The following is a 24,986-nucleotide window of genomic DNA, read 5'->3' as shown; positions in this document are numbered from 1 at the left end:
TTATATAAGGGCTACCGAAAAATATCTCAGTTATAATTAATAAAAAAAGGTATGAAAATTTTGTAAACTTACAATTTATTGACTATCGGCAAAATTAATAAATTTATATGTGCACAAATTTCACTAAAGATTCTTTCACTTTGAAATAGAGCTTACTACTACATGTCTGCTGAAGATACAATGCACGAATACCGTAGATGTGCACAAAATTAATAAAAACGTTGATGATTCATAGATACCTAGACGTAAACATTGGTAAGCAAAAGCACGCGTTTCAAAACGCAAACACTAGCAGTTATCCAATCTATTGATGCGTGTAATATAGAAATGATACTAATATGCCACAAATAAAAAAAAATTTCTTAGAATTTAGGCAAAAAAAAAAAAAAATTCATAGAAATCGTGTTAAATCAAAATGACTCGCGTAAAAAGAGAATGAAATATTTATTTTGAATTCGTGTTAAACCAAATTCGTGTAAAAAAAGTTCGTGCAAAAACAGAATTAGGTGTACTCCCTCCTATCGTGTCTGGGCAGAATTGCAGACATGCAGATGTCAGTGATACAGTGAATTGTCAGTGAATGTAAGTGAATTGCAGATGTCAGTGATACAGCTCAATTGTTCGTTTTTGTTCGTATGGTTTTTGATGATTCTGCCACTAGAGAAGAACTGCTGGGAATGGTTTCGTTAAAAGAAAGAACTAGAGGTTTTGATATATTTAACACATTCAAAAATTTTATTGAAAAAATTAAATTACCACTATTTAAGCTCGTATCAATAAGAATAGATGGAACTAAAGCAATGACAGGGACTCTTAACGGATTCGTTGCATTGTGCCAAAACGATTAGCATTAGCAGAACCATATTATGCAAGAAAGCAAGCTTATGCAGCATCAGCCAAAAAAAAAACAAAAAAAAACACTCCCATTTCACCCCTCTGTTCGTTTGAAATACCTGTCCAGCTGAGCCTTAAATTTATTTAGGCTATCAACTTCCACAACAAGGGATGGAAGTCTGTTCCAACAACCAACTACCCGCTGGCTAAAGACAAATTTTGCACATCTATCCTACATCTGTCTTTCCTCAGTTTGAATTTATGCCCTCTCAGGTGATTATTCTGAGCAAGAGGAACAATCCCATCCGCATTGAGCATGCTCTAACCATTCAAGGCTTTATACACCTCTATCAGATCACCTTGCCGGTGCCTAGTCTCCAGACACTGTAATTTGCAAAACTTAAGCCTTTCTTCGTAAGAGCACCCCTTTGTTCCATTCACTAATCTTGTTGCCCTTCTCTGTACCCGTTCCAGCAGCCCTACATCCTTCTTGAAATGAGCGTTGGCTACCAAAATGTTTAGTAGCGTTTTAAAATTTGACTTGGCGCATTATGGCCTTAGCTGCCAATGCGCTATAAAAAACCAAATAAAATCAAATGAAAATCTTGAAATGAGACCTCCAGACCTGTATACAGTACTCAAGGTGTGGCCTGACCATTGCCTTATACAAAGGAATAATCACCTTCTTATCCCTATTAGAAAAATTCCTGTATATCATTGACAAGACAATATGAGCTACTCTTGCAGCCCATCTGCACTGCTCAGAGAACTTCATATCTGCCTGCACAATTACCCCCACGTCCTTTTCATTCTCTACCACTGTCAGTGTAGTACCACAGAGGGGTTGCTCTGCGGTTGCTGTTTCCCATATGTAATACTTTACATTTGTCAATGTTAAACTTCATTTGCCACCTCTCAGCCCATCTGCTCAACCTTTCCAAATCCTGTTGCAGCAGCATAGGGTCAGTAGTGGCCTTAACAACCCTGCCAACCTTTGTATCATCTGCAAACTTGGACATTAAGCTTGATATACCATCATCAATATTATTTATAAATACAGAAAACAATAATGGACCCAACACTGAACCCTGAGGGACTCCACTAATAACATTAGTCCACGATGAGCAGTGTCCATTGATTACCACTCTCTGTCTTCTCCCCCTCAACAACCCCTTTATCCATAGTAGCAATTTACCTCCAGTGCCACACTGCTCCAATTTGTGCAGCAGTCTTCCATATGCAACAGTATCAAAAGCCTTTCTAAGATCCAAGTATATAATATCAAAGTTATTCCCTGCATCCAATTCTTTTGTGACTGCATCATAGTATCCAATCAAATTGGTCAGGCAAGACTTCCCCTTAATAAAACCAAGCTCTGTCCGAGCTATAACTGAAGTCTTGTCTAGATGATCGTGCAGTGCTTCTTTAACCAGTACGTCCATTAATTTTCCTGGAACAGAAGTTAAACTCACAGGTCTATAATTACTTGTCAGCCTTTGATCCTCCTATGTGAATTAGATATTACAGTATCTCAGGACCCTTACTGAAAGTGATTGAACATTTACTTTATGATTGTACTCTTATCTTCTCTAATAAACTTGCGAATTGTGCTCAGAATATTAGCTTAGACCTGCCCCAAGGAGAAGTCCTCTTGGCCTTGTTCTTCTCGGCCATATTCTTTCCTTTTCTTTCAAGTCACCCAAACATCAGCTCTTATGCTGATGACATTTTCCTAGCTTTTCCAGCCTCTTCTGGCAGTATTCTCTTGAAATTCATCATGTGATTGCTGACTGCTCAACCAGTGATATGGACTTCCTGGATTATATTGATCTTTTTGCTTTGCATGTCGGCCTCTTAAATACCAACTATCTACCATTTACTCCTTCTAAAATCTCCTCTTGTTTCAAGGTAAAATCCAATGAAAATTAATTCCTCTTGTAAACCAGATTAAATTCTTAGGAGCACATCTGAACTCTAAACATCTCTTTTCACTCCATTACACAATGCTTTTATCAACCATCTTTACAGTATTTATACGACAAAAAAGTGGTAACAAAGGCTCTGTTAATATTAGGTTTGTTGAGACAGTATCGCCCTGGCAGCCTGTGTGTCATAAAACTCCATCACAACAACAGCAACACATTAGATATGTGAAGAAAATGTTCATTTCCTTCAAGTGATTGAACGTTCATTTCAAAACAAGTGAGTACAGCTGTATGTGAAGTGCTCCAGTGGAAGTCATTTTTAAAAATTATTTTAAAATGTTTTCAGTATAAAAGGTGCATTATTTAAACAGTTTTAAATAATTTCTTGTCCATTTTGAAGTTATTTTAAAATGGGACACTTTGGAGGGGGGGGAACTACACTCTTTTGGAGTGATAATGATGTGCCTACTCATGGGTTAACCATATATCTTATTTCTGCATGGTGGACTGTAGTTATACTAAAAAGGCCGAACTTCCCCAGATGACAGTAGCCATTTTTATATTTATGATGGCTTTTAAAAAATCTTTATAGGAAGACAACTTTTCAATAATATTCAGGATTATATTGGCTTTTATATAAGCCAAATTTGAAGACATTCTCTGAAATTCAGATCAGGATGTATGATGAAGCTGAATTAAATAATACATATAGAAATGTAGAGGATATTACCACATATAAACAAAAAGTAATGAAGAGTTTTTATTTTTTACAGTTTTTTTTAAAAAAATATATCCATTTTTCAAAATTTTGATTTTATTTTTGATAATAATCTGTTACTCTTTGACTATAGAGTCAAAATAGGGGGAAAAATTAATAATATTTAAAAGCATTTTATGTACATTGTTTTTAATTTTTGCAAACTTCCAAATTCCTTGAAAAAATTCACTCTCTGATGGGTTAAATATATTTTGTGCTAAATATGTATATTAATACACCTACTTTTATAATGCTCCATAAAAGTAATTACAAAAATGATTAAGTTAAGAAGAAAAAATTTTTGAATGTGTTTGAATTGGAATTCAAGTTACCTAACTAGTGAGACTTATGGATTTTTTTATTATTATTATTATTATTATTATTATTATATTAGCCATATGGTACAAGGAAGCCTGAGGCTTATGCTGCACCAACCAAAAAAAATTTAGTACTTTATATTGCATATAACTAGCAATGCAGTTGAAATCTCAGAAACTGTGACTGACTTGTAATCCTATCTTGAAATAAATAACTGCTTATCACATTCAGAGAGTTTCATTATTTGCATAGGAAATGTGAGATGAATTAATAAAATGCATCTTCAGGTTTAGAGTTATGAATGAGAATCAGAGAAGAAGTAAACATAAATAGTTTGAGGGGGGGGGATCAAAGAGATAACTGGCATCATAAATATGCAACTTCTCTCTTATATGTAAACCTGTAAGGCACAGTTTGAATAAGAACAGGTTTTTTTTTGCACTGTTTGAGAACAGTGCCACACTTTTGGCCACTGTTGTGTCAAAAAAATCATCCCATCCATTTCCTGTCCATGTATATTGCACAGATCAGCTTGCTTTTTTTTTTCATGAAAACCCCAAACATGAGAGGTATTAGAACCTATAGTACTTGGTACCGTGCTTGGGTTGTAGGTTGAGAAGATGAAAGAAAATATTTGTTGACATTAGACTTGAACTTCTGTAGACTGTACTTTTCAGGAAATATGTACGAAGGAAGGTTGTTTCAGAAAACAGCAGTTGAATGAATAAACAAGGAAGATGAAAATTTGGTTCTGTGAGTTTGAAGTTGGACAGTAAATGGATGTTGGCTGGTGGCAGCACGTGTTTGGACTGTTTTGAAAGAGAGAGAGCGGGAATTATAGAAGCCAGTTCAGAAGAACAGTTCCCACCTGTAGAAAAGGCATGCAGCAGAAACAGTACATCTGTGAGACAGCGAGTGGAGAGACTTTGTTAGAGAGGAGTCATTAATTAACCTAACTGCCCTCTTCTGAATGGAATCTAGAAGCCTGAGAGAGGTTTAGGTTGCACCGCCCCAGTTGTGGGAACAATATTCCACGGTAGGGCAGATTTGCGATTTGTACAGAGTGAACAGCTGTTTGGAAGAAAAGTAACGCTGAGAGCGAAAGAGAAAACCAAGTTTTTTAGATGCAGAGGGAGCAATATTTGTAATTTGTTTGTGCCAAGAGGGATTAGAAGCCAGGGTAATCCCCAAAAGAGATATATCAACTTGCCTAGAATTCAGAGTGTCACCAAAGGTAAGAATAGGAGCAGAAGAATCCTTTTTGCGAGATATAAAACGCCACTGAGTTTTAGAAGGATTGAAATCAACTAAATTGTCTTTGCCCCACTGGAGAATTACCTGGAGATTGGCATTTAAGGAATTGGTAGCAGATATTCGAGAAGTTGAAGCTGATTGAGCAGGGCAAGGTTTCTCAAAATGGAAAGTGGAATGCAATGTGCTATCATCGGCAAAACTAGGGATAGAATTTCCAGTCAATGGAAGAAGATCATTAATATACAAGAGGAAAAGAGTTGGGGAAAGAAGTGGGGGAAACCTTGGGAGACACCAACATTAGTGGAGAAGTTAGAAGACAGAGAACCATCTACCATCACCCTTAGTGAGCAATCAGAGAGAAAACTGGATAACCAAAAAACAGTTGGCAAACCATAAGATGTAAGCTTATTTAGAAGACCTTTATGCCAAATACAATCGAAAGCCTTTCACATGTCAAGAGCAACTGCTTGTGTTTCACCTACCTTTTCCATTGAATTTGTCCATAAATGGGTAATGTAAGCCAGACTATCACCAGTGGATCAACACGGAATCCATATTGGCGATTATTGATCAGACAGAAGGTTTCTAGGTAGTTTAAGAGTTGGCAGTTAATTGATTTCTCCATTACTTTAGAAAGAGTAGAAGTAATTGCAATGGGATGATAATTGGATGGGAGTGATTTGTCACCCTTTTTTAGGAACTGGCTGGATATGAGCAAATTTCCAAGCAGAAGAAAAAACACCTTTGGAATAAGAAAGTGAAAAAAGCGGGAAAGAACAGGAGTAAGTTCAGGAGCCAGGTTTTGAGAACAAGTGGAGAAATACCATCGGGACCTGGAGCTTTCTTAGCATCAAGATTCATCAAAATCCTTCTGACATCCATTTGACAGAAGCCCACAGGAGGCATTGAATGGAGCATGTTGGGAATGGTGGGAGGTGTTTTACCAAGATCATTAATACATGATCTGGAAGAAAAATGGGATGCTAGCAGGTCAGCTTTATCCTTGGCTGAAGTGACAACAGAACCATCTGGTTTTGACAGAGGTGGGAGTAAAGATGGGCAAAAGTTGCAGCCAATAGCTTTGGCAAGAGACCAGAATGCTCGGCTACCATTAGGGCAAGAAGCAAGTTTTCTACTCTTAGTCTGTTCAAAATCTAGTTTGGACTGATTAATAACTGCTTTATAATTGTTGCAAGCTTTGGTGTAGGCAGAAAATGAAACTGAAGAATTGGAAATAAGCCATTTATGATATGCAGCTGTTCTTCTCTTGAACAGCCTTAGCACATTTATTGGAAAACCAACGTTTAAATAAAGGACGCGATTTTAAAGTGGAGTGTGGAATATAGGATTCCATTCCTACAAGAATAATTTCACTGACACGATCTGAGCAAACATTGACATCAGAAGTTTTGAAACAGTAATCCGACTAAGGAAAAGAAGAAAACAAAACTCTTCCAGGTCATCCCATTTTGCATTCTTGTAATGCCAAACAACACGAGGTTGGGAATAGCCATGAGATTACGGTTCCATTGGAGAAGAGACAATCACCAAGTTGTGATCTGAGGTGCCTAAAGGACCACTCACTTTGACTGTGTACTTAGAAGGGTTGTTTATGAGAAAAAGATCAAGCATGTTGACTGTATGGTTAGGATTGTCGGTATTCTTGTAGGTAAATGAACAATCTGTGCTAGGTCATTAGTAATTGCAAAAGCCTCAGCATCTCGACCTGCTGGGTCAGTATGACTAGAAAACGGAAGCCAGCTGGAGTTGTGAACGTTAAAATCACCAAGGAAAATTACCTCACTGTTAGGAAAGTTGGACTGGAGAAAGTCAAGTTGCAAAGAGAGGAAGTCAAAGAGCTCCAAGTGATTAGTGGAGTTGGGAGAACGGTAGAGACAACAGATGAATTTGACACAATGAGGTAGAGAGATTTTAAGCCAGAGAAGATCGAAGAGAGGAGATTCCAAATTGTGGTGCTTGTGGTGGTCCTGATAATTTTTGAATGATTTTCTCTGTTTCAGTGAAATTGTAGTTGTAGTTGAAATTGTAGTTGTGAAATCTGACTAGAAGTTATGAATGCGCCATTATTAACTTTGAATCCAGATATGTGTACTGGAACTGTATCCAAAAAGGTTTAATTGCTACCTGCTGAAACTTCAGTCCAAATTTTTTGCTGGAGAATGGCTTATTAAACATAAGGTATAAATTTTCATCCCACACATCTTCAGAAGGGTTAACAGGATTACTGAATAAATAAAATGTTTTCCTCCTCAAAACTTATTTGCCAAAACTTTAATTTTTGGGTTTGGATTATAAAACTGAAAAGCAGAGGGTTTTTTTTTTTTTCCTGAAAATTGTATCTATAAAAGCTTCTGTTTGTACAGAAATGTATTTATATGAGACAAAAACCATTCATTACACATTCATATCTTATCATATATCTGATTATGTAAGAGCTGGTGCTAAATACACATTAGGTGTTATGCAGATTAAACTGAAAAACTATACTTTCACTTTATTTTATTGTTGATCAGATTTACAATTAATGCTGAATTTTGTTTAATGCCTGAATAGTGATAATTGATCAGTGTGCACTTTGACTTATAGGGATTTATTAAAACCGGTTCTGGAAGTGGATTCTGAAGATGATGCTGCATCAATCATTTCTTTATCTGATGAATCTGTAGATGATCTTCAGAATGATAATATTGAGCAAGACAAATTTCTTCAGATTTTTGGCTTGTTATCAAAAGATAAGCGGAATGAAATATCTTCGGAGGACTCAAAGCTCTTTTTTCCTTGTCGAAAAATATCAAGGATTGATATGCCCATCGAAAAAAGTGATGAACGTGAAAATGCTAATGTTTTTGATGAACTAGAGTTATGTTCTCCTCTTGGGCAGCATATGCTTAAAAAATGTCAAAGCTCAATAAGCAATGTGGCAGCACAAGTAGCAGTAAAAAGATATGATCGGTATTGTCAGTTTTCACTTGTTGGCCACCATCCTTTTCCATACTTGAGATGTAGAGAATTGAAATATCCAGTCACTTACCGACCTCAAAAAAATTATGTTGCAGAAAGATGTCGTACTTATTCATTTACAAAAAAACAACGGCAAGAGAGATATAAAATATTATTAACAGGTAAGGTATTTATTTCTTTCATATATTTCTAAAGTACAGTTATTTTTATAGGGGTTTGTAATCAAACCAACAGTAAAACCAACCAACCGTAGTAAAATTAATCAACAGTAAAACCTGTGTAAGTTGGCCGCTAATGATTCGACTGAAAAGTGATCAGTTTACAAGGAAATTATATAAGATCCATTGAAAAAGAGACCTATTCAAAAAAAAAAAAAAAACTTTGAACATGCTTATGCTTAAGTTATAATGCCTCTGGTTGGGCATTGGGCATTGATTTTTTTTTATTTTTCTCTTCTTCTCCTTCTTTCTTTTGATTCTTTTGGAAGCAGAGGAAGAGATATAGCTGGTCACCTATCTTGTAATTGCCAAATTTATGACTTACTTTAGTCTAAATGTTCTTCATTTTTGTGACATCCAATTTTTCAATTGCTGCATTCCTTTTAAATGCTTCCACTCAGCACCCTAGCCTATCATGATCATCAGATTCATGTTACTGCTCAACTATCTAGAAACCTTCCATCTGGTCATTGGATTCCATCAGTGTCAATTGACAGGTGATATACTGGCTTATATTACTCGTATGTGGACAAATTCAGTATAATTTGTCCACAGATGGGTAATATGTGGACAAATTCATTGAAAAAGTTTGGTGAAACTGAAGCAGTTGTTCTTGACATTTCAAAGGCTTTTGATCATGGTTTGGCATAAAGATCTTCTACATAAGCTTCCAACATGACTTACTTTAGTCTAAATGGTCTAAATGGTTTAAAAAAAAAAAAAAAAAACTGGATACCCAATTTTCTCTCTGACTGTTCAATGTGGATGATGGTAGACAGCCCTAAGGTTCAGTTCTTTCTCCCACTCTTCCCTCTTATATATTAATAACCTTCTACTGACTGGAAACCCTATCCATAGTTTTTTTTTTATAGTAGCACCTTGCGTTCCATTTTCCAGTTTGAGAAACTACAAATAGCTTCATCTTCTCAAATATCCACTACCAATTCCTTAAATGCTGATCTCCAGGTAATATTCCAGCAGGGAAAAGATAACTTAGTTAACTTCAACCATTCTAAAACTCAGTCCTGGATATTTCTAAACAAGATCATATCCGCATTAGGGATTACCCTAACTTCTAAGCTCTTGGCTTAAGCATATCACAAATATTGCTTCTTCTACATCTAAAAAACTTTGTTTTTCTCCTTTACTCTCAACATTTCTTCTGAATAGCTATTCACTCTGTGCAAATCTCAAACCTGTCCTACCATGGAATATTGTTTCCACTTCTCGGGCAGTGCTCCCATAATCTCTCTCTCTCGGTGCGTAGCACACGCTTCTTGATTAGACCGGGGTTCGAGCCTGTGACCACCAAATACGGAGAATACGGAAAGGTCAGGGAATGACCACTGCATATCCCCGGAGCAATATGGCCTTAGTTGCTAATGCTCCTAAAAACCAAATAACAACAAACAAACATAACAGGCTTTTAGACTCCATTCAAAAGAGGGCAGTCAGTTAATTAATGACTTCCCAGCAAACATGTTGAGAGAAGAACGCAAACATTTGGAAATAATTCTTATAAACATTTTGGTACTGTGCATGCATATTCTGAATTAGATCAAAAACATTTGAAACAATCTAAAATATCAGTATCACTGTTCTTCTGAATTGGTTGCTATGATTCCCCCTCTCCCTTATAACCAGTCAGCATCTTTTTACCCTCCAGCTTAACTAACCTTTCTTCTTCTTCCACATTTATCCCTTCAACTTCTGTTTTCTGGAACAACCTCCATTCACACATTTCCTGAAAATCACAATTTACAGAAATTCAAATCTAATGTTATCATGTATCTTCTTTGATCTTCTCAACCTTCAACCCATGCTCGGTACAAAGTACTGTAGGTTTGAATACTTTTTGTGTTTGGGAGTTTCGTTTAAAAAAAAAAAAAAAAAAAAATTTTATCAGTGATTTTACGCTGCAGATATGGACCATAGTGGGTCAGGTCTGCAGGAAGAAATCACTCATCTGTGGCCACTATATGTCACAGGAACCTTGAAAAGAATAGAAATGAATGCTTTTATGTAATTATTTCAAGTTTATAATTTAGTTTAACACAGTAAAAATAATAATACATTATTAAATTTTTTCATTGAAAAATGAATTTCAAAGTATTTTCTAGATTAATTTGCAGTGCTGGACTAATGTCAAAGTTTTGTGCAAGAAACATGTTTAAATTTGGCAATAATTAATAGTATCGTGTTTCTGTTTTGTGATACCAACCTACTTTTTAAAAGTTTAAAAATAATTAATAATCTTTTTTTTATTTCATTAAAACTAATAAGTATTTCTAGTGGCCAAAAACACAGCATTTAAAATAAACATTTTGAATTAATATTAAAAAATAATAAATAATAAACTTAAGTATTGAAATGTACTGATAAAAGATCAGACATTAGTATAATATAAGCACAGTTCAAGATACTAAATATGTTTCTAAAAACTTAAGATTTTAAAGTTAGTCCCTTGCTAGGCAATGCCATACCGCTCATGTTATAAAAATGGACCATATTACTACCACATTAAAGAAACCATTTTTTTCTTATTCAGTTATGAATGTTTTTGAACCATTTTATTAGCATTTTTTTAGTTATTCTTGACTGACTGGGATTATTCATGACTCCTGCACAAATCTCTTAATATTGTTTTTCTTTTTAATCTCTTCCTTAGGACTGAATAAGACTGGTCGTGCATTGAAACGTCTGTGTAAAAAAGCAAGAGTTGTAGTACATCGATTGACCAAAAAAGAATTAAATAAATGGAAATTAAAATGCCGACGGTATGTTTTAAAAGGGAATCGTGATTGTCCTCCCAATGGACATGTTGATAGAAGAAGGCAAACATTTGGAAATAATTCTTATAAACATTTCGGTATTGTGCATGCATCTTCTGAATTAGATCAAAGACATTTGAGACAGTCTAAAATATCAAATTTTTATCACCCCACTTTACCATCACAGAATTGTAGTGTGGACCTTACCGATGTTCGAAAAGAGTTGGTCAGGTTTGGCAAGTATATTTATGTGGGAGGTACTAATATTAAAGTCTTTGCCAGTGCAGAAAACCAAAGGTATTTTTTGGGTAACCATATAAATTATTCTCCAATGAAGTTAAATAAATATCTTTCTCCACAAAAATTAGTCATTGCATTACCAAATTGTTCATCTGTAGGCAGCATGGTACAGAGAGGCAATGCTTTTCAGGTCTCACCACATAAGAAAAATAAAACTTTTTCTAAAACAACCAGGAATACAGTCATCCAGAAGAAGGCTTTGCATCTTAATAAACCGTATTCTGATGCTGATCAGATTAGAGATTGCGGTTCAGGTTCTCCTGTTTTGAAATATATTGAAAAAGAAATACAAAAGTTGATGATACTACCTATTTTGCCAAACTCTAAAGTTCGACAAAAGAGAGTTGGACAGATTACAGTTACGCTTCTAGATGATTCCCCTGAAAAAAGTAAAGAATCTTCTACTGTTCATATAAATATGACAAATGAAGCAAAAGACTCTAATTCACTGCATGACAGGAGGACCAAAATCAGCAGGCCCCAGAATTCTTCCACATCAGATTTTGGATATAAATTAAACTACAGAGAAAGGAATACCACAAGTGTAATGCCATCCTCTTCCAGATCACTAAAAAGAATTAGGACACAAATAAATAATGGTTTTGAAGCTTCATCAAATTCTGGGACTAAGGATACAAATTCAACCAGAAATCTTGTTGACCAAGTAGCAATAACAGATAACTTGCATTGCAGACTGCCTAGTTGCATTGTATCACCACTGGATAATAATGAGAGATCCGAAGTTAAATCCAGAAATGGAACTGAAAACGTTACAGATGATGATGATGTTATTGTTATAGGTGAGATTCCTGCTGCAGTATCTCTTCCATGGAAAAATAAAGTTAGCCATTTGGGTAGTTCTTTAAATGGACGTAATTTCTCTTGTAATCCAAGAACAAATAATGCCTCGGTGAAGGATGTTATGTGTGAAACTTATCCTAGCAGTAATAATTTTTCTGATATTCCGTGTTTAGCACAGATTATTTCACATCCTGCATCTGCAAACGATATATCAAAGACTACAAACTGTGAGAAACAAAAACGTTGGATTTTCCATTGTTTTGGCTGTGGATTTGATCAGTTGTTTACAGATGAAATAGCAGCAGCAAATGAAATTAGCACTCACATGACTGGGTATCATTCTGTTTTAGAAATTGAACCATTTCTTAGTGCACGGGAAAGAGCTTCTGATGCATGTGTAGAAGTTAAAATCGAAGCATTTCCTGGATATAAATCTTCAGTTTTTTGAAGTTAAAATGAATTTTAACTTCAAAAAACTTTGTAGAGAGTTTACTTGAAGTAACCGTGTTTGTGAAAATGTATAAATAAATGGACTCGTTCATTAATAAACAAAGGTTATTTCTTACCTAGATAGATAATTTGTTACAGTATCTGTTACAATATCTTAATTTTTCTCTGCATATAATCAGAAGTTTGTGAAATCAACACATTAAAAGAGGTATTTATAAAATTTTATTTATTATTACTACATATTATTATTGTTGTCATTTACTGTAGTTATAACTTCACTTAATGATACATAAAAAAGATTGCAGGTGTTCTAAAAAGTTACTTTTATAAATGATGCAATGAAATTATCTTGGGCCATTTCCAGGAAACAATTGCAGTTTGCAAACTGAAATATAGGGTGCATTCAAGGAAGTAGCAATTAATTATTTGTACACTTAGAAGTACAGAGGATGCAAAACAAATTTACTGCCTTTCAAAATACTCTCCTGTATATATGATTTCAAGAATGGATATACTGTCTGTATGCAGTCATCGGGATGCTTTGCATACTGAAAAATTTGCTAGGGTATTATATCCTTCATTTTTAAGAATAACCCAAAATGAAGAAAGTCCCCGTAGGTTCAAAAAGTTGAGAGCAACAGCTCTGGGAATAACCGAAAATGAAGCAAACCCTGCAAATCTAAGTTAGAAGCCAATAGTTGTTCCCACTGATCACTGGGCTCAATCAGCTTTTCAGCATGCAAAATGTCATTCTGGAGTTGCATTTACATACAATTGATCAATTGTTGAAACTATATACAGAAGTAAAAAGAGTATATTGAAGAGTAGCATGTGTTTAGTAATCAATTGCATGAATGTACCTTGTTATACAGAGAGAGACATGGTCTTATGTTTTTAATAAAGTACAAACTGCAATAAAAATTACTTATAGAAGCAAATTTATAAATATATTCATATTTCAGCAAGTGACTTTGAAGTTTACTGTGTAACATAAATAGTTAAAAAATCATAGTGTTAATTAAAAAATGTATTAGTAACAGTCTTGCTACAGATCTTTTTATCTCTTCCTTATTTTACTGAAGGACAGAAGTTTTATATCACTGGAAATGATATATTTTTGTAGAATAAAGAAGGACAATTTTTTATATAGTAAAAACTGAGGTGAAATCTTGACTTTTTATGTATCTATGTAAAATTCAATTTGTACAAAGGTGTCCTATAAAAGCTAGTTCATATGCTACCGAGGTAGTCCTCAGTAAGTCAAACATATTTCAGCTCAACTTATTTTGCTTAAAATATGTAATGCTTTGGAAAAAGTTAAATTTATTTTCTGTTCTGTTCACAATAATTGCATTTTTCCTGTTGTAATAAGCATAACTGTTACCTTTTGAAGTTTTTTTTTATATGTAGTCATTTGTCATGTAAAGCATTTACCTCATTTTGGGATATTTATTAGTAGACGTTGTGTGCACATATGCCATACTTCACTTCCAGAAATTTCTGCTGAGACTTATAGACTGTTTTCCATCAGCATCTGTAGTATTGGCATGGTGCATAGGCTGGGTGTTTTTAAAAATTTTAATTTGCATTAGCCCTTTCTGGAATGAGTTCCCCGAACATGTCTGGGCCCCCTGAGCAGTGAGTTTTCTACTAATGACCAGCTCTGTATAGTGAGTTCCTTTATGAAATTTTGAAAATTTATAAAAATATAAACTTTGTATATAAATGCTTTTAAATGTTAATTTGTTGTTATTTTGACTTGGTTTCTCAATATTAGAATGAAATTATATCAAAAATCAAATTAGAATTTTAAGAAAAAAATTTATAGAAAAAAACAGAAAAAAAAACTGAAGTTATCATTACTTCCCTTATTATGTAATATTATCTTCTACATCTATTAATGAATCACTTGATTCAATCTAATTATCTTCTGGATATGAATTCCACAGAGTTTTTGGCTTTTGTAAGCTAGAATCAGACAATGGCTGACAGGCACGATTCCTTAGTTCAATTTTCTTTCTGCCAATCTATTATAAAGTATATCTACAATTAGAAAAACAAATAAGACATGGCAGCACTTACTGGAAGGTAAGACAATTCATATATAAACAGACACATTATTTGGAATATACATTGAAGTGACCTTGAAAAACATATCTACTCCTCAGGGCTCAACCAACCACCCACACACTCAAATCAATATACATATGAACTCCAGAAATGGTTAAACAGGGATAAATGAAATAGACCCTAAAGCATGATACATTATTTCCCTCCTTATCAACAGCTGATCAAATTTTGCTATAGTACAGTTAACATAAAATGTGCTTAACATCATTTTCTGATATTCCTGGTAGGATAAAACTTTTTCAATAGGCATTTTAAAAATACGAAGCCCTTTTGCGAGAAAACAATAAGGAATATGTATGTGTGCATTTTGAATAAAATGCACGAATACATATTAAAAATTTATAAAATTTGAAAAAACAGAATGTTGAATCTGCACATCAGCTTTGTAGAACTGTTTGGCTTCAGATAATCATCTTAAATTCAGAAAACTTGATTATTACCCTTTTAGCTATGTTTCTTACTTGTACAACATCTTTTTTTCTCTTAATCTTTTCATTTTCTATATCAGTATACGGATTCTTCAGTGTCCCTCCCTCCTACCTTTTCATCTTTTGCTTGTACTAGTTCCATTTCTTTAGACATTGTTTTTATATAAAGATAAGTCATAATAAAAGAAAATAAATAATTAATAATGAAAAGTATTTTAATATTTTTATCCGTATGAATATTTCTCTGCTGTCCTATAATAGACTTAAGCTAAGGCAGCTCTGAAAACTGCCAGTCTTCGCTCTCAGTTTCCAAAGGATTGAGAAGCTGAATTTTAAATTTTTAATTTCACCTCAGATCTCTTAACTCTCTGGTGGACATGCCAAAAAATAATAAAATTATATGCACTTCACTTACTTTATATACCAGTTAGCTTTTTTTTTTTTTTTTTGGGATAAAAAGCAAGAAAGGATTGCATGCAGAGTGCGCTTTGTGCATAAATATATGGAACCATAAAGAACTTTTTATAGCTATGCTGCTTTTTAATTAAAAATAATGTGGATCAAAAATTAATACTGTAATAGAGGAATACTGAAATTCACACTGATGATACTGACAAACTTTTAATATAGATTTAATTTTTTTTTTATTTGTTTATTATTATATTTTTTTGTCTACCAGAGGGTTGCTGTGGTGGATATCCTATATCCTACCTGTAAACATGAATAAATTTTGTTCTCAATTATTGTCAGCTTGGAGAAAGTAGCATTACATAAGTAAGGTGATAGCTTTTGCTGAGCATTCTGGATAGTCACTTTAGAGCTTAAATTTTATTCTGAATTCCTCTTTCAATAATTCACTGACTAACTCCAGCATTCCTTGGATGGCAAATAGTAAATGCCCACTTAAAAATCTCCTTTAAAAGGTTTTTTAATCTGTTCCTGAAATTTTTCAGACTTTTCAACTCTCAAATTTTCATTGTTCAGTGAATCCACTGAGATACTAGACAATTTAATTTCCATTTTTCATATTTTTTTTCACAAATCATTAAATTTTTTTCAGTTTTGTGGCTCATTTTTTGAACTCTTGATTTTTATTGTTGAAAGTGCATTCTAAAACTATGCACTGGAGAGAGGGATGGGATGGTGGGGTGACAAGGTAAGTGTATTCATACGTCTGATCAGTTTTATTCTGTTACTCTGGGGATCTCAGGAGTTTTGTTGCTAGAAGACCAATTCTTGCAGCCAACTTAATTTTTAATGGCAACTAACTGTCCAGAATTTTTCCCTAGTATTTAGGTTTCGTACTGCACTGACATATGATTATTGATACAGTGAATGGTACTGTGGTAACTTAAAGAAAGCAAAATTTTCTTACCAGTAAGTACTAAGTGATATGTATTCAATCAACACCTGTGCAAAACAAAACTATGACAGCACATATATGTATATCAGGCCTGCAGCTGACTTACTTCCACCAAACAACCCCCACAGCTAGCAGTTTTCACAATCACTGTTATCTCACACCATTTGTAAAAAGTCTGAGTTTGATTCCCATCACTGACCAAAGTTGAGAAATGCTAAATACTTCCTCTCTGAGAGAGGAAGAACTGTGAACTTTTTTCTCACTATTGCTAAGTTTCTGAATTGAGGCTTACAGTTTTTCATCCCACAAAACAGGCAAACTGATTACAGAATACATGTACAGTAGACTTTCAAAATAATGACACCTTCGGGGATTCAAGGTACTGTCATTTCGATTTTTCTGTTATCTAGAAAGTTTTATTTTTAATGTATTTAATGCAGAAATAATGAGGCCAAATAAGAAATAGAGAGTAATATTAAGAATGCAATTTTTTTAACTGCACATAAAAAAAACATAAACATGTTGATGATCCAATGTTATATTCTGCCATTAATACACTTCTGCTTATGCCCCGTTCTATTTTCTTTATTATATCAAGTTTAGTCTGTGCATGTAGCACAGTGCTATTGTCACCGCCCTCTCCACACCAGATGGAAAAGTCCCGGGTTCAAATCCCTTCGATGATGCAAGGAACTTTAATGGGCTTTTTTCACATTGTGGCTGAGTTAGTGGGTCTCAGGTGAGTTAGCAAAGTTTTTTCCACAGAAACTGGGGGTTTTCGTCCAGTAAAACAAGCAAATCGAGCAGAGAACACACAAAATTTACAGACACAATACACATGGGTATATGAATTAACACTCCTGGTGACCATAATGTAATAGTTTGGATTATATCAAGTTTGTCACTAAGCTTTAATGTTGTTCTTCTTTCTTCTCTATATGAGGTTTATTAATTTTAGGAACCATAGTGAGGGGTTTTTAATTTAAAATAAACATAAAACAGCAGTATAATCTGTGATATCAATACAGAGTTCATTTTGAAAATGGTGAACGTAAACAAATAAAGTAATCGTGTGACTGTATGCATACATCTGATCGGAACGTGCCATTATTTCGAGGCGCCTCCGTAGCCAGGTGGGAAGGAGCAGCAGTGCATAGCACGCTTCTTGATTAGACCGGGGTTCGAGCCTGTCACCACCAAATACGGAGGATGCGGAAAGGTCAGGGAATGACCACCGTATATCCCGGAGCAATATGGCCTTAGTTGCTAGTGCTCCTAAAAACCAAATAATAACAATAACAATAACCATTATTTCGATAGTCTAACAATGTTTAGTGGCCATAGTTGCCGTGGCATAAAATCTAAAAAAAAAAAAAAAAAAATTTCCCTTGTATTTCCTTTATATAACATCCTGTCCTGTCCTGTATTTTTGCTAATTTTAAAAATTTGATTGTAATTGATGCAGTGTGATATTAATTTAGATAAACAGTAAAATGGCTGCTGTATCTGCCCAATTAGGTGGCACTTTTTTTTTTTTTTTTTTTTTTTTTACATTCTTTGGCTTGTGTACATTACATTCATTTGGCTTGTGTACATTACATTCTGTATTGTCTTTAGATATTAAATCCTATTTTTCTTTGCCACTTAACATTTTAACTGTGTGTTGGTGCATGTGTCCATCATGGGGATTTTTATCTACTTGGTGGAAAAACCATCTGACTTCAAAAACCATTTTATTCTGATTTGAAAGAAGAAAAATGATATTTTTGTCACACAACCTTTGCCAGCAGTTGACTAATTTACCTATAGTGAGAAGAAAGTCCAAAAATGTCTCTGCCTTCCCCAATCCAGAATGTAATCCTGTAATTTTTGAGTTCAGTTCATAATAAATTGTCAGTAAAGCCAGAAGTGAAGGTATTAAACCTTATTTTTAATCATAAGGCTGGGTGAAGCACTGAACCAGCCAGTCCCCCAAAGATTAATATGGCATATAACAGTTTACCTGCAAGACATAGGTTTAATAATCAGCATTGTCTAATTCACTAACTACACACACATGCATACGCATCCAGTTGTTAGCTACTTGTTAGATCAAAAGATGTTGGTATAACAAGATTAACTGAAGCTTAGTATTATCCATATAGAAAATGTTAACTTTTAATTTTGATCATACAATGTGCCCAAGGAAGGAACAGAAAGGTGGAACTATGTTTTGATTAAAAACTGCCTGAATGCAATTGGATCATACCAATTTGAAACAGTTTCAAAAGTTCATTGATTCCCTGTGATGTGAGACAGTGTTAAAGGAAAGTTGAAAGTTACCTGTGTTGCTATAGGCCACAAATCTCAAAGAGTACAATAAGGACCTCTTTATTAATTTAGAATAGACAAGTGAGTCTGAGTTCCTTATAATGGTAGATTTCCACTCAGCACTAATTGATTGTAAATAATTTTTTTTTATATCAACTCTATGACTAATATCTGTCAGTGTGTCAGGAAGAGTATATAGGGAAAGAATATCCTTTATCTTTTCATAACCAATGAACCAAATAATATTACCAGTATAATAATACACGAATTGTTAGCAGTGGATGACTGAAGTGAGATGACAAATGAGATTTCATTAACCAAAGGTAAGAGCAAGAATATAAATTCAAGAAAGGAGATTACTCTGGTACTGAGAAGTGCTTAAGACTATCAGTTGTATGAATTATAAAAGGGAGACTTGAATTACAGAGAAATTTAGACAAGAGTGGGTCAGTAAATCACTGTCTTATAATGAGGCAATTTAACTTTCCAGATATTGACAAACTTGTGGGTTGGTCACTCACAGGTTGGCAGAACTTTTCTGGATTTACTGGGTGACTGTTTTCTACATCAACATGTTAGAGAAGCAAAAAGAGAAAACAGTACTCAATTTGATTATCAGCAGTGAATTTTCATTCATCCAGAATCTCCAGATAAAGGAACTGCTAGATGACAGTGACTTAACAAATAGTTACGTTATAACTGTTATGAAGAGAAATTAAAGCAACAAGTAAATAAGGCACCTATTGTTGGTGGAATCTATCGAATTATGTTAAAACAAAAGCAAACCTTTAATCATAATTACGAAAGCATCCTAAAATACAAGGGAGGTTCCTACAAATTGGAGATGTGCAAATGTATCCATTACTCATGAAGGGGATCAAACTGCAAAGTGAATAATTACATACATGCAAGCCTGACCTCTGTTTAATGGAGTAAGTGATCAGAGAAGTAATTGGAGGGTCATCTTGAGAGGAATGCAGTGATGATAATCATTGCATGGATTTGTTAAGTGGGGAAACTTGCCTGCCCAACTAATTAGCTATAATCACACAATGAAAAAACGTCCTAGTAGCTAATGATATCAAGATCTGAATGAAAAAATATTTCTGAAACTTTTTATTTATTTATTTTTTAGTATTATTATTTTTTTTTCCCTCATGAAAGGCTACCGTACAGATTAGAGCAATGTAGCATTAGGGGCAAGTTACTGCTGTGGATAAAGGGATGGTTGAGTGGCAGAATTCAGGGAGTAGTTATTACTGGGCACTGCTGTCTTTAAACTAATATTTTATGTAAAAAAGTAAAAGTAAATACTTTGATGTGATGGAGTCAAGGTGTTGACTCCATCTGTGAGTGATATGAGGAATGTTGGACCATTTGTGTAACAGAACTGCCCTCAGTTTTTACAGTAATTCAAGAATTTTACTGATCAGCATGCCTTTCCAGTTCATACTGAAGATGCTTGGAGATTAAGGGATAGGGTTGGTCAGGAGATACTTGAAGGCTTCACTGTTTCACTCTTTCACACATTTGCTGTAGTGAATATTGCATTATCATTTGAAAGCATTTCTGTCCTTAAGGATAACAAGTTAATGTAAGTATGCATTAAATTTCAATAGCAAAAAGTAATCCGTGATTTATATATATATAAAAAGGAACAACTTTTTGTGTACGAACTGAAAGCATTTTGTTTCTGCACATCTGCCATATTCATTCCTGTAATCAGCACACAGGAAAAAACATAATATCCAGTGCTTCTGCTAAAATATGCAGTATATGGACAGCATATATATATACATATATAACCTTATTTTATATATTTTTAAATTTAATACCAATTGGATAAATTGAAGAAATTGCATACAAATGGAGCAATTTAATAAGAATTTATAATATAAGTATTAGGAGTGAAAACTATACCCATGCGGCTAAAGGGCCAAGTATTTAGGTAACCTAAGTTGGACTTATTTGTTGTACCCTATAAATAAACACTTATATTATAATGAAATAGTAAAATTAAAATGATGATGTAGCTAATTATTGATATTTGGATACATTGAATGGAACGTTAATTAGGGCTAGCTCCACTCAATATATCCCATCAATAAATTAGCTGAGGCTATCTGTTTCTGTTTGTCATTTGCCAGTTATTCTAGGTTCAAATATACTGAGAATTTACTGCTAATATTCTATCAATTTAGTTTAATTACTTTAATATACCTTAAATTTAGCAGAATAACCACTAACACGCAGATAGCAGTGAAAATTGTTAATAATAAAAAATAATGGAAGTGAATCGAAAATAATAAAAGTAAGTACATGTACCAACTATTAATTAGTGCAATTTATTTATGTAGTGAAAAGGAAAGGCTTATTCCAAATTAAGGCGAAGAGGAAAAAGGATAGTAATAGACCTCAATTTCCCTTGAATTACTCTAATAGATTTTTAGGTATAAAAATTTAGAGTTAGCAAACAGAAAGCAAAAGCATCGAAACAGCATATTATATAAATACTTGGGATTTACAGGGATCATAACTGCCCAACCGTTTAGTGAGGATCCTGGTATTACAGTACGTAGTGATATTTGTTGTAAATTAGAAGAAATTTTAGAATATCCAATGTTTCCTAAATCCAATAATGAATAGAAAAATTACCTGATATGATACCTGTTATGATAATTACCTGATAATTTTTCTATTCATTATTGGATTTAGGAAACATTGGGTATTCTAAAATTTCTTCTAATTTACAACAAATATCACTACATACTGTAATACCAGGATCCTTACTGAAAGGTCGGGCAGTTACGATCCCGTTAAATCCCAAGTATCTGTATAATATGCTGTTTCTATGCTTTTTGCTTGCTAACTCTAATTTTTATACCTCAAAATCTATTAGAGTAATTCAAGGGAGATTGAGGTCTATTACTATCCTTTTTCCTCTTCCTATTTGCCTTAATTTGGCATAAGCCTTTTCTTTTCACTACATAAATAAATTGCTGACCGGGCTAGCCGGGTGGGTAAAGTGCCTACCTAGCAACCCAAAGGTCGCGGGTTCGAATCCCGCCTCGGGTTTGGATCAAAGTACTGTAAAAACCTTGGGAGGTGCATTATGGCCACAGAAGCCGATGCACCAACAACTACTACAAAAAAAAAAAAAAAAAAAAACTCACTTTTATTATTCTTGATTCACTTCCATTATTTTTTATTATTAATAATTTTCACTGCTATCTGCCGTGTTAGCGGTTATTCTGCTAAATTTGAGGTATATTAAAGTAATTAAACTAAACTGATAGAATATTAGCGGTAAATTCTCAGTATATTTGAACCTAGAATAACTGGCAAATGACAAACAGAAACAGATAGCCTCAGCTAATTTATTGAGTGGAGCTAGCCCTAGTTAACGTTCCATTCAATGATATCCAAATATCAATAATTAGTTACATCATCATCATTTTAATTTTACTATTTTATTATAATATATGTGTTTATTTATAGGGTACAACAAAGAAGTCCAACTTAGGTTACCTAAATACTTGGCTCTTGGGTATAGTTTTCACCCTTAATACTTATATTCTAAATTCTTATTAAATTGCTCCAGTTGTATGCAATTTATCCAATTGGTATTAAATATAAAAAAATAAGGTTATATACAGACTGTGTAATGTTCAATCATTATTTTGATGGCATTAATCTTCTGATACTCGTTTTTCTATTTCTATTCCTCATATTCCATATTCTTCTACATAATTTCATATATATATATATATATTTGTGTGTGTTTTGTCTGTGTATATATGAAAAAGAAAGAAATAATTTCCAGATTTCTATTGATCCTGGCTTTCATGCCCCATACCATTACATCTCTAGCAGTCTATACACAACAGGATCATTCCAATACCTTCCGGAAGCATAAATTAGAAAGATAATTTATAAATTATCTTTCATTTTATTATCATAAATTAAAAACTAATTAGACTGCATGACTTAGTTTAACTTGTTGAAAATTCTAATCATGTTCACTGAAGACACCTAACTGAGGCTGCTGATTTGATTGATCGAACTACTGATGTTTGCTGATTTGTAATTCTGATATTCTTGGGTAAAACACTGAGGCCATCAATGTTGGGAGTGCAATTTATGACTTACAGCTAATAAGGTAACCTAGGATTACTTGATAACTCAGATTCAGCACCCTGCATTTATCAGTTATACCTTGTTGATTTTCAGACCATCAAACCAATTTAGCTCAGGCTTGACATAATATGAATTGATTATACCAATTTTTTATCCTGCCTGCCTGCCTTTGTATCTTGAGGAAACTTAGATATTAAACTTATACATTCATCAGTCATTAATGAATATTGACCTATGAAGAATTAGTAGAGGCATATGATGCAAAAAAGCAAGCTTATACAGCATCAGCAAAAAAAAATAAAAACCTCCCCATTTCACCCGTCCATTCACTCCAAAAGTTTGTTCAGTTCTTCCTTGAATTTATTTAGGCTATACTTCCACAACCACAGATGGAAGTTTGTTCCAGCAATCAACCAACTACTAAGTAAAGGAAAATTTTACATCTATTCTACATCTATTATTCCTCAACATTTGAATTTATGCCCCCTCAGGTTCGTAATCTAGGAAAGAGGAATAATCCCATCTGCACTGAGCTTGCTCAAACCATTCAGGGATATACCTATCAGATAACCTCACAGGTACCTAGTCTCCAGATGCTGCAGTTTCCAGAACTTAAGCCTTTCTTGGTAAGGGCAACCCTTTATTCTCCTCACCAATCTCATAACCCTCCTCTTTACTCTCTCCAGCAGCTCTACATCCTTCCTAAAATGAGGCCTCCACACCTGTATACATTACTCAAGATGTGGCCTGACCATTGCTTGTACAGTGGGATAATCACCTCCTTATCCTTGCTAGCAAAATTTCTGTACGTCATTAACAATACCCCATGAGCTGCTCTGGCAGCCTGTCTGCACTGTTCAGAAAACTTCATATCTGACTGCACAATTACCCCAAGTCCTTTTCATTCTTCACTACCCTGAGTGCAGTACTGCACAGTTGGTATGTTACTCTGTAGATGCTGCTAGCTATATGCAGTACTTTGCATTTGTCAGTGTTAAACTTCAGTTGCCATTCTCAGTCCATCTGCCTAACCTTTATAGATCCTGTTGCAGTAGCATACCATCATTACTGTCATTAACCACCCTGCCAACCTTTGCATCATTTGCAAACTTCGGCATTAAGCCTGATATAACTTCATCAATATCATTGATAAATATAGAAAACAACAATGACCCAACACCAAACCTTGGGGCACTCCACTAATAACATTAGTCCAAGAAGAGCAGTGTTTATTAATTGCCACTCCTGTCTTCTCTCACTCAACTATCCCTTTATCTATAACAACAACTTGCCCTTAATGTCATGCTGCTCCAATTTGTACAGTAGTCTTACATATGTAACAGTATCAAAAGCTTTCCTAAAATCCAAGCATATATCAAAATTTATTTTTGCACCCAGTTCCTATGTGACCACAGTATAGTATCCATTCAGATTGATCAGACAAGACTTCCCCTTAACCAACCAACCCATTCTGTGTCTGAACTATATCTTAGCCTTGTGTAGATGATCCTGCAGTGCCTTTTTAACTAGTGACTCCATTATCTTTCCCAGAATAGAAGTTAAACCCTGGTCTATAATTACTCATATAACCCTTTGATCCCCCTTTGTGAATTGGGGATACATTTGCTCAACTCCAGCCTGTGAGGACCTCCCTTGAATCCAAGGATACTCTCATAATTATTGCTAAGGGTGTGCTTACTTCTTTTGGTGGATAGTGCTCATCCACCCCAGGTGCCTTTCTTATGTTTTACTTCAACAATTTCTCCTCCACTTTGCTCTTAATTCTAACAAAATCATTTAGATTCCTGTTAGAGTTTGATAAACATCTGGCATTCCACTCCTTGAATAACTCCTCATGTGTGAATGTAAATGCAAACTACTCATTGTTTGTTAGTTATCTGAGCAGGATCATCAACAATCAGACCATCAACATCAAGTGGATCAATCTGATTCATCCCCTTCCTTCTAGAGTTTACATAAGTAAAGCAGTCTTTGCTGTTTTTTTTGC

The 24,986-nt window shown here is 34.2% G+C and overlaps 1 protein-coding gene across 1 annotated transcript in view; it reads left to right on the top strand.

Annotated features, from left to right (window-relative positions):
• LOC150076231 (uncharacterized) overlaps nucleotides 1–12,608 on the top strand; it is a 120,710-nt gene extending 108,102 nt beyond the window's left edge. The window contains exons 5-6 of the mRNA XM_090387292.1: nucleotides 7,696–8,231; nucleotides 10,957–12,608. Of these exons, the coding sequence (XP_090243418.1) occupies nucleotides 7,696–8,231; nucleotides 10,957–12,608 (2,188 nt within the window). The remainder of the gene's footprint in view (nucleotides 1–7,695; nucleotides 8,232–10,956) is intronic.
• Nucleotides 12,609–24,986: the final 12,378 nt, after the last annotated feature.

This window comes from Mastigoproctus giganteus, chromosome 13, assembly GCF_048544385.1.
Source record: "Mastigoproctus giganteus isolate SK-2022 chromosome 13, ASM4854438v1, whole genome shotgun sequence".
In the NCBI taxonomy this organism is placed as follows: domain Eukaryota; kingdom Metazoa; phylum Arthropoda; class Arachnida; order Uropygi; family Thelyphonidae; genus Mastigoproctus; species Mastigoproctus giganteus.
This window is presented reverse-complemented; position numbering and strand designations above follow the sequence as displayed.